Raw genomic sequence first — 11,617 nt, 5'->3', positions numbered from 1 at the left:
AGTTGGAGCAGTGCTGTTAAAGAGGCCAGCTGAGACTGTGACCCTGAATGTGAGTGTACTGGAGCCCAACTCAGTAGTCGGGATCCTGGTGGTTGACAAGGCGACGCAGTGGGCGGGATCAGACAATGACATCACCACGGAGACGGTATGTAAAATGTTAAGATAAGAACTGTATGTATACATTCATGTGAAAATAAAAGTTTGACAGTAAAACTACGTTTATCTCACGATTAAATTGCTTGATTCAGTTCTACTTTACAATGTTGCCTCATTTAATCGTAATTTGCAGGTATGCATTTATGCACAGCTCTCTTAATGTCCCACCACAGCATTTCAATTAGGTTGAGGTCTGGATGTTTATTGGCCCATTGAGACACTTTGATTCTTTCTTTGTCAGCCATTCTGTTGTTGCTGCTTTGCTTGGCACCATTCTCCTGTTTGTTTTTGTGCCAAACTTTTAGCTGTCAGACTGATGGCCTGAAATTTGACTCTAGAATTGGTTAGCATACAGAGAAGTTCAGGTCACAAGCACCTGGTCCTGTGATTACAAAACAAGTCCAAACCATTAACCCTCCACCACTGTGCTGACAGTTTTATGAGTTGTTTGTGCTTATATTCTGCGTTTGGTTTTCCCCAAATGTGCTTTGTATTTTGACCAAAAAATCTCCACTTGGGTCTCATCTATCCAAAGGACATTGAAGTCTTGTGGTTTGTTCAGATGCACCTTTGCAAACCTAAGCTGTACTGGCATTTCTATTTAAAGAGAAAACGATTTATCCTGGCAGCTCTTCCAAACAGCCCATTCAGTGGCTTGCAAAAGTTTTCGGCCCCTTGAACCTTCCCACATTTTGTCACATTACAGCCACAAACATGAATCAATTTTATTGAAATTCCATGTGAAAGACCAATACAAAGTGGTGTACACGTGAGAAGTGGAATGAAAATCATACATGATTCCAAACATTTTTTTACAAATAAATAACTGTAAAGTGGGGTGTGTGTAATTATTTAGCCCCCTTTGGTCTGAGTACAGTCAGTTGCCATAGACATTGCCTGATGAGTGCTAATGACTAAATAGAGTGCTCCTGTGTGTAATCTAGTGTCAGTACAAATACAGCTGCTCTGTGATGGCCTCAGAGATTGTCTAAGAGAATATTGGGAGCAACAACACCATGAAGTCCAAAGAACACACCAGACAGGTCAGGGATAAAGTTATTGAGAAATTTAAAGCAGGCTTAGGCTACAAAAAGATTTCCCAAGCTTTGAACATCCCACGGAGCACTGTTCAAGCGATCATTCAGAAATGGAAGGAGTATGGCACAACTGTAAACCTACCAGGACAAGGCCATCCACCTAAACTCACAGGCCGAACAAGGAGAGCGCTGATCAGAAATGCAGCCAAGAGGTGACTCTGGACGAGCTGCAGAGATCTACAGCTCAGGTGGGGGAATCTGTCCATAGGACAACTATTAGTCGTGCACTGCACAAAGTTGGCCTTTATGGAAGAGTGGCAAGAAGAAAGCCATTGTTAACAGAAAACCATAGAAGTCCCGTTTGCAGTTTGCCACAAGTCATGTGGGGGACACAGCAAACATGTGGAAGAAGGTGCTCTGGTCAGATGAGACCAAAATGGAACTTTCTGGCCAAAATGCAAAACGCTATGTGTGGCGGAAAATTAACACTGCACATCACTCTGAACACACCATCCCCACTGTCAAATATGGTGGTGGCAGCATCATGCTCTGGGGGTGCTTCTCTTCAGCAGGGACAGGGAAGCTGGTTAGAGATGATGGGAAGATGGATGGAGCCAAATACAGGGCACTCTTGGAAGAAAACCTGTTGGAGTCTGCAAAAGACTTGAGACTGGGGCGGAGGTTCACCTTCCAGCAGGACAACGACCCTAAACATAAAGCCAGGGCAATAATGGAATAGTTAAAAAAAAAAAAAAAAAAAAAAAATAGAATGGCCCAGTCAAAGTCTAGATCTAAATCTAGACTTTGACTGTGCAAAGCACTGTATTTTCTAAGTGCGCTGTCATTAACTTTTGCATTTAACTTGCTAATCGATGTTTGCAGAGTCTCAGATGTAGCTCTTGGATATCTTGCAGTTTCTGTGAGCATTGCACAGTCTGACCTTGGAAGGAATTTACTGGGATGTGCACTCCTGGGATAACTTTGGCATTGTGTTAACACATACCCAGCACGCTGCTAAACTGTCTTCTTTTACAGAGGTGCTCACAATTGATGACTGATGAACTGATGGCAACTCATTGACATTTGATAATCAGCACGTTGGCTGTTCCTTATCCTCCTAATTCGTATGGAGGCAATCAGGGTTTACTGAGTATTGTTCAGAAGACTGCATTGAATCCTATGAAAAATGTTTTTAAAGTGAAAGGTTAAGAGATATGTGAAGAAGATGAGATGTTTTCCTTGTACAGGGAGTGCAGAATTATTAGGCAAGTTGTATTTTTGAGGAATAATTTTATTATTGGACAACAACCATGTTCTCAATGAACCCAAAAAACTCATTAATATCAAAGCTGAATGTTTTTGGAAGTAGTTTTTAGTTTGTTGTTAGTTTTAGCTATTTTAGGGGGATATCTGTGTGTGCAGGTGACTATTACTGTGCATAATTATTAGGCAACTTAACAAAAAACAAATATATACCCATTTCAATTATTTATTTTTACCAGTGAAACCAATATAACATCTCCACATTCACAAATATACATTTCTGACATTCAAAAACAAAACAAAAACAAACCAGCGACCAATATAGCCACCTTTCTTTGCAAGGACACTCAAAAGCCTGCCATCCATGGATTCTGTCAGTGTTTTGATCTGTTCACCATCAGCATTGCGTCCAGCAGCAACCACAGCCTCCCAGACACTGTTCAGAGAGGTGTACTGTTTTCCCTCCTTGTAAATCTCACATTTGATGGACCACAGGTTCTCAATGGGGTTCAGATCAGGTGAACAAGGAGGCCATGTCATTAGTTTTTCTTCTTTTATACCCTTTCTTGCCAGCCACGCTGTGGAGTACTTGGACGCGTGTGATGGAGCATTGTCCTGCATGAAAATCATGTTTTTCTTGAAGGATGCAGACTTCTTCCTGTACCACTGCTTGAAGAAGGTGTCTTCCAGAAACTGGCAGTAGGACTGGGAGTTGAGCTTGACTCCATCCTCAACCCGAAAAGGCCCCACAAGCTCATCTTTGATGATACCAGCCCAAACCAGTACTCCACCTCCACTTGCTGGCGTCTGAGTCGGACTGGAGCTCTCTGCCCTTTACCAATCCAGCCACGGGCCCATCCATCTGGCCCATCAAGACTCACTCTCATTTCATCAGTCCATAAAACCTTAGAAAAATCAGTCTTGAGATATTTCTTGGCCCAGTCTTGACGTTTCAGCTTGTGTGTCTTGTTCAGTGGTGGTCGTCTTTCAGCCTTTCTTACCTTGGCCATGTCTCTGAGTATTGCACACCTTGTGCTTTTGGGCACTCCGGTGATGTTGCAGCTCTGAAATATGGCCAAACTGGTGGCAAGTGGCATCTTGGCAGCTGCACGCTTGACTTTTCTCAGTTCATGGGCAGTTATTTTGCGCCTTGGTTTTTCCACACGCTTCTTGCGACCCTGTTGACTATTTTGAATGAAACGCTTGATTGTTCGATGATCACGTTTCAGAAGCTTTGCAATTTTGAGACTGCTGCATCCCTCTGCAAGATATCTCACTTTTTGACTTTTCTGAGCCTGTCAAGTCTTCTTCTTTGACCCATTTTGCCAAAGGAAAGGACGTTGCCTAATAATTATGCACACCTGATATAGGGTGTTGATGTCATTAGACCACACCCCTTCTCATTACAGAGATGCACATCGCCTAATATGCTTAATTGGTAGTAGGCTTTCGAGCCTATACAGCTTGGAGTAAGACAACATGCATGAAGAGGATGATGTGGACAAAATACTCATTTGCCTAATAATTCTGCACTCCCTGTACATGATAGGATAGTTTGTATAAATGTAATTCAGCTTCTCAAACTAAAACAATTATTGGTTTCTTAAAATGTTAATAATTAAATATCAGCATGTGAGGCAGCTTACTTACTTCAATCTGATCCTTAATTTGAGAGATCAAACTTGGAGCCTTTCACTCATCTGTTTTTCATTCGTACTGACTGTTGTTGATCACATAACATGCTTTATTGTTTACAACAGTGTAACCTGTGAATACTAGAAGCTTCCATATCTCCTTGGGGTCCTCTGTAGTTTATTGTTTTCTAGCTAAATGTTCTCTGCCTTTTTAATCATATGCTTCCTGGTATATGATCCCTTTCATGTTCACCTGGGAAAACAAACCTGCCTCCCCACCCAAGTATCAGTTTAACAAGGCTGAACTTTTTTATTAGACATGTTAGCTGGTTTTAAACAAGAGCTTTTTTTTCTGTCCCAGTTTGCTTTGTTCAGTTTTATGGGGTGTAACAGTAGCAGCTCTTATATTGCTGATGATATTTTCAGGTGATGAAGCAGATGAAGGAGTTTGGCAATTCCATGGCTGACGGCAACAATGAAACACCAAAAATGGGGGATCCACACTCTGTTTTCAAGGTTAGCCTCCACAGAGAGACATTGCTTCTGTTTATTTAGTGATTAAAAAGGACCAACTCTGCTCATTTTCAGCTATTCTTTGACTCAAGAAGCATTGTTTGAATCACAAAATAGTCCTTACTTATCTTATAACAGGCTCTGACATGGGAGGGCCTTCCGTGATCATTGTGTGCCCTAGATGCTCATATTTACAGATATAATATCAAACAGATCCAAGAGTAGAAACAACTGTGACCCTGAGTGTTCAGAGCAGTCTGTGCCTGAGCTTTTAACTCACTTATACCTACACTAAAGCCATAATTCTAATATTTTGACATGTGTAATATTTCTGTAATTACTTATAACTCATAACATAGTTTTGGTTTGGTTTTCCTCTTTTTCACTGAGGGAAGATGGACAGTCTTCACTTTATTTAAAAATGAATAATATGTAATGATAGTTCTGTTTTTTTGTACAGTCATGTGATCTTGTGGTTTTCACTGATGCCAGTTTGAAAACGTATCAAATAATGCACGACTTCCGTAAGTGTTAAACAGTATCAAACATTTTAATCATTGTGGATCTGTAATGCTAACGTGACTGATACACTTTTTTTTTTTTTTTTTTTAAACAGCAGGGGAGATAATGTTTTACATTACTGCGACAGAGGATTTACGTGGAGAGCAACAAAAGGAACGTGTGCGTTGGTACTTTCCAGAGACCTGGATCTGGATGGACACAAACACCAGGTGATATTTCAGTGTCAGACTGTAGAAACAGTTGCCTCCTGCTGTTTCATGTGACCTTTACTCTACATATTGAAAAATAGAGTTTAAACAAAAGTTTTCAAATTTTATGTAATTGTAAGGCTGCAGCACAGACACCAGAATTTCACACACACAAAGCACAATTTTCTTGAACAGTTGATATAAGAACACAGGTCACATTTTTTGAGACAGTTGCATTTAAAATACTGCAAAAGGCAATATCAAGGCAGTTATTTTCTTCACACCGAGTGCCACTATGTACAGGTGAAGGAAAGGGATTTGGGGTCTCTAGGGGTCACGAGGGCAGTGAGGGGAAAACGCACACGGTTAATTCAGACACAGGACTTATCCTCCCAGGGATTCCTTTTCGCGCTCACACCGCACCAACACACCACACTCACAACAGATCAGTAGCAGGTCCTCGGGTGGGGCATGCAGAGTCAGGCATGAAAAGAGGAGATTGGTATCAGAATAGCACTTCAAAGGAAACTTGAAGAAAGCTGCTGAATACAGGAAACACTGACGAAGGTTAACAATAATCCAGCGACGAAGCATTCCCAGTGGCTGCCTTAAGTAGAGATGGACCGATTCGATATTACGTATTGGTATCGGTCCGATACTGACCTAAATTACTGGATCGGATATCGGAAAGAAATAAAAAATGTATCCGATCCATTAAATATCACAAAAGCGCCTCACAAAACTTGCGACACGCTGTAACTTGCCTCATAACCTTAGCACGTTGGAGCAGTATGCATCACGTGATAGAGTGGCTGTGGCGTGCAAGAGGTGTCGGTGGTCTGGTTCAGCATTTGGAGCCTCGCTACCAATCCGGCATTTCATCTCCGAAAAAGTTATCCCAGAGAGAAGTAAAGCAAGTGTGTAAGTTCATCTCTGAATGTTTGTAAAGCATTCTCACGTTAAGCTTAACAACCGATATGGAGCGACTGCCTCTCTCTCCCTCCCCTCCATAATGATCAGCTGATCGGCTTTTCTGTGCGAGTCCGTCTCTCTTGTTTGTTTTGGCCCACTTTGCACCAGAAAGAGGAAACCAGCGGCTGAACAACAACAGCAGCAGCTTGATAAGCTGTTGTTAGAATTTATTTATATTACTTTCTACACCAGGATCTTTTTCTATGTAGCTGACGGCTGGTAACTGGCACATACTTTTCTTTCTCATTCTCATTTAAAATGTCTAGCTTTTAAAATAATTATCTGAATCTTACACCCAAAGTTTTAATTTGATGTAAAATGAATAGAAGTCCATTACTGTATATAGTAACTATTAAGTCTAATATACCCTAGTAAGCTATAGTACTTTTTCCTTTGGGAAGGCTGTGCAGTCTGCAATTCTGTTGAAGAAAGATGTTGAATCTATTTAATATTTCTTGGAAAAAAAAAAAGATTTCTGTGCATTTTTTCCACACTGCATCAAATTAAAGTTGATTACGTCAAGTAAGCATCATGAGGTGGAGGGTTCCCTTTTTTTTTTTTTTTTTTTTTGTTGCTGGGAGTTGAAACCCTATTAGTTAGGTACTCTAATAGGGTTTCAATAGGTAGTTAAGTACTCTTTAAAATACCAGAATAGGGAGGATGGTGTAGGTTTAAGTTATTAGATTGATCAGCATTGCTGAACTTGAAAACAGTTTTGCATACAGTATAACAGAATGCTTTAGTGTTGTTGTTGTTGTTTGTTGTTTTTTTTAAACTTGAGTATGAACTTAGGCAAAAATGCAGCAAGATATTTAAAAAACAAGTTTTATTGATTAAAAAAACACTATATCGGATTGATATCGGTATCGGCAGATATCCAAATTTATGATTTGGTATCGGACATAAAAAAGTGGTACGTGCCATCTCTAGCCTTAAGTAGGGAGCCTGTGAGAGTGTTGATCAGATGATGTTTGCAGGTGCGGGAGCCATGGGCGGGGAGTCACAATGAACTCCACCCCGGTAGTGCGCAGGGCACAAGAGGGGAGCGAGAAGGGGCAAAATATACAGAAACACTTGTAGCCATACTGAGTCTGCCGAACAGGCACAGAGACCATGACAATAGCAGGAGTAAAACAGGTGGAGATGTTGAATTCAATCAGTCCACTTAGCAGAAGTGAGGCCAAGAGGCTGTCAAGAAATGCAGTTCCTCTAATGTCCAATAAATCCACAGACCCCAAAGTTAACAGCAGAAATAAACATGTTTATAGTTTGGGAAAAGCCTCTACTTTTGTTCTCTGTGAAGGTTCTCATTCATCCAGGTCAGGGGTCGGCAACCTGCGGCTCTTTAGTCCTTATAGTGCGGCTCCACGTGGTTTGGGAAAAATAAATTAGAAGTGTTTAGTTGGAAGTGTATTTTATTTATGTTAGTTCTTATTTAACTTGTAGTGCTAAATTGGAAGATTAGTGTGATATTGAAATATAGAATACAATTATATTCTATTATTTTTTCATCGCTCAAAATAAGCGTCACACGCGTGGAAGCCGGTATATCCGCTGAAACACCACGCATTTATCGAGACTTTCAGCCCTAGGTAGGCCAATTATCGACCTTTGGATCCACATTATGTCAGCAGCTCCACCGTAAACTATGTTAAAAACAAACACCGCTCATGCCTCACAGATGACAGGTTACAATCCTGCGTAAAGATGAAAGTGACTTCGTACAGCCCCGATTTGCAGACGCTGTGCGCAGAGGTTCAGGAGCAGAAGTCCCATTGTACCATGGCAAGCCTGACGATGTTTGCATGAACACGCTTTCAGCATCTCTTATTGACCACTTTTCACACACGGTTGCTGTATGCATACAGCCGGCAAATATCTATTTTTCTTTTCTTTAGCAGTATAGTGCTTTTGGTCAAGGATCCAAAAGCCCAAAGGCGAGTAGGGTGGCAGCTCACAACAGTATTTGTTTGCTACATGGATCATTTTAGTTCAGCTGGGCGTCTTTCCTTTTGTTATATTTCTTTAAGAGTGTTAATTACATAATTAAATGTAATTTTCTCTGTAGCACTTCATAGATTTCATAAGCAACACACCTTAGTTGTTCACACAAAGCATAAATATATATTATATATATATATATATATATATATATATATATATATATATATATATATATATATATAAAAACAATATATACAGTGTTATCTTCATTTTAGATGTCAAAAAGCATTTGCGGCTCCCAGTGTTTTTTTTTTTTTCCTTTTGCGTGGAAACCAGGTCCAAATGGCTCTTTGGGTGTTAAAGGTTGCTGACCCCTGATCCAGGTAATTGTGGTCTAAGTTTGGAAAGAAAAGCGTCTGGGCGTCTTTAAGTTTTCTTGAAGATGCTTCACCTCTAATCCAAGAAGCTTTTCAGTTCCAAGAGTAATTGGTGGAGAGTCCCAGATTTTAAACCCTATGGGAGTGTCCCCAAGAGGGTCTTGGACCCCCTATTGTTCCTCTACCTAATCACACAGCCAAGGTGTGAAAACTGTTTTGGCTCACTGTGGTGGGACGTGGTCTCCTGTGCCGTGCAGGGAGGGTGGATGCCGTGCATCCTTAATCACGCCCACAGAGTTAAAACATGGGGACTCAGGGGTCGGTGTGTATTGTGGTGTGATGAGATGTAAATAAATGGCTCATAATTGCGATCTGTGGTCCCGCCGTGCCATATTCACACCACAGTCACAATCAGCCAAGGTTTCGGGTGAACCCATTGTGAATCCTAGCCTCACTCTATCATGTGATTTACTGAGGTTAAATGGCCCAGGATGTGAGTGGGTGTTATTTTTGCTGTTACCTTGGCATATAACCTTAGGAGATAATGTCCCATATACATTCATACTTATGAAATGATAAAAGATATTACCAAGCTAACGCTGAGTAAGCTGTGGTGCAAAACAAAGGCTCAAACAACACAAAGAAGGTGAAGCCACAAACAGTCAGAGATCTCATAGATAATGGTCAGGATCTAAGTTTTTAAGAACTTTTTTTTTTTCTCCAAATAACCACATTCTCCAACCTGCAAAGACAAAAGACAACGCACCTCCAACACCTAACATTTTAAGTCAGTAAGCAAACATACTGTTTGTAAGAAAGCTGATGACCTGCACGGTATGATTCTTCAGAAACCGTTGGGTCAGATGCAGTTTTTTAAAATTTAAAGTTCTCTCTCTCTCTTTTTTTTTTTTTTTTTTTTTTTTTTTTTTTTTTTCCGTTTGTTGCAGTAATTCAAACACAAAGGAAATAGCGCTAACTGTACCAGACAGCATCACAACCTGGATTGCCACTGCCTTTGTGATGTCTGAGAATCTGGGACTGGGAATTGTAGAGCAACCAGCAGAGGTATTAAGGTTTATATATTTAATTCATTTTAATTTTTAACCCTGTATTATTAAATTTATTCACAGTATGGCTTTTTGGCTTATTAATCTGAGCAGTAGCTGTTAGCATTAGCATCTCTTGTAACCAGGTTTTCTATGCAACCTTCCTGCAGCTGACAGTGTTCCAGGATTTCTTCCTGTCCTTAAATCTTCCGGCCTTCATCATCCGGGGAGAGGAGCTGCTGCTGGAGATCATTCTGTTCAACTACCTCCAAGAGGACCAGAAGGTGAATCTGCTTCTCCTCACACACAGGCAGAGTGTACATTAATATAAGAGTCTGCCAGCATTAGACAAATGGGTCATTTTTAACCCTTGGTACGGTGCTAAATTAGCTTTATTATGGAGACTGCCAAAAATAAAATTAAACGAATAAGTTAGAAAAGAAAAGTACATGTTTAAAAATAAAAAATGTTCAACTGTGTGGTCTAAAGAATGTCCTATATTTTATATATAGGAATATAAATATGGACATCAAAGAATTACTTCTCAAAGTATACTGTAAGAGAAAACCTTTTCTTTAATAGTTAAACAGCTTTTGACCTTTGGAAAATTCTTTATTGTTTTTATTTAGTTTATCGGTTGTTATTTTAAGAGTGTGTGCTTTCTTTGTTAAGTTTTGATCATGATAACTTTAATTTCATTTTGTAAAGTTTTTTAACTATTATTTATCTATTTGTGGGATTTGAGGCAATAAGAAAACAAATAAAGAATATTAAGTCAGAAATATACATTTATGTCGAATTTATAGATTAATTATTTCCCATATTTATTTTTTTAAATAAAATATTTATTTTTATTACATGTAATCATAATATGTATGTATTTATGTAATAATAAATTTTGGGCATTTAATTAATTGTTGCATACTTATGGCAGCTTCTGCCTGCCATACATTATTAAATCACAATACAGTACAGCAGAGTTAGATTTTTGTAAGATGCTGCCACCTAGATGAACCATAAGCAGACAGTATAATAGAAGGGTGGCTGCTTTTCAGTTCAGTGTCCAGGATCTTGGTGGCAAATAGATTGTAACTGCTGAGGTTTGCTAGTATCAGTGGTGAGTTTCTTTGTTTTCTTTGAACCGAGAGTGTTGAGAACACTTAAAATGTGACCTTTCCCACACATATCTGCGTCTTTTTAAATGCGAAATTCTGTTTAACCAATGTATATTGGGGGTTCTTTACGTGTCAAGTTGCCATAATCTAAGGTGGCATCAGTATTTCATGAAAATGATATGTTTCTTAAACCCTTCATGAAAGAACAGGCCTCTTGTTTCCTCCGACTCCCTTTGTGCCACGTTAAATGTGATCACTCTGTGCCTTTGTCGTTAGGTCACCGTCACTGTTGCACAAAGTGAGACCTTCGAGTTCGTCTTCCCAGACAACGAGCAGCACTCCACGCCCGGTGTTCATCCGGTGTTTGTGAAGAGTGAAAGCGGAGCCACCGTCCTCGTTCCCATCAGGCCGCTGGTCCTCGGGGAGATCCCCATCTCTGTGAAAGCCAACTCGGATGCAGTGTCTGACTCTGTCCACACAAACAGTGTTAGTTAAGGTGCGCAGTGAAAAATTCCACAGTCCCAAAACAGTTCAAATAATTAATTTGGCTTAAAAATACATTTATTTGTTGTTTTTGTAGAACTTTAAACCCCATGCTTAGATTTTATTATCAATATGAACTTCTGTTATAATAGAGCCTGTTATAAGACTACTACATTGTTAGTCTTTAGTCTGACTAGATCTTGTTATGGGGTTACTGATTGGTCTCTAGGCCTGTGTGATTAAGGCCTGAGGGCACCAAATCTCTCTATTAGCTTTTACTGAGAAGGAGCATTTTCCAGGTTTTAACAGATAACAAAATAACTTGTGAAATTGTGACAGTGGAAGTTGAACGTGTCATATCCTGTTT

At 39.8% G+C, this 11,617-nt stretch overlaps 1 protein-coding gene across 1 annotated transcript; it reads left to right on the top strand.

Moving 5' to 3' along the window:
• Positions 1-29: 29 nt before the first annotated feature.
• LOC120730736 (CD109 antigen-like) lies at positions 30-11,262 on the top strand. The gene is made up of 7 exons (XM_040027192.1): positions 30-145; positions 4,517-4,606; positions 5,064-5,127; positions 5,223-5,334; positions 9,554-9,671; positions 9,823-9,936; positions 11,044-11,262. The coding sequence occupies exons 2-7, from the start codon at positions 4,520-4,522 to the stop codon at positions 11,260-11,262; spliced, it is 714 nt and encodes a 237-aa protein (XP_039883126.1). The 5' UTR covers positions 30-145; positions 4,517-4,519.
• Positions 11,263-11,617: the final 355 nt, after the last annotated feature.

This window comes from Simochromis diagramma, unplaced genomic scaffold (assembly GCF_900408965.1).
Source record: "Simochromis diagramma unplaced genomic scaffold, fSimDia1.1 OVJJ01000579.1, whole genome shotgun sequence".
NCBI classification, from domain to species: domain Eukaryota; kingdom Metazoa; phylum Chordata; class Actinopteri; order Cichliformes; family Cichlidae; genus Simochromis; species Simochromis diagramma.
This window is presented reverse-complemented; position numbering and strand designations above follow the sequence as displayed.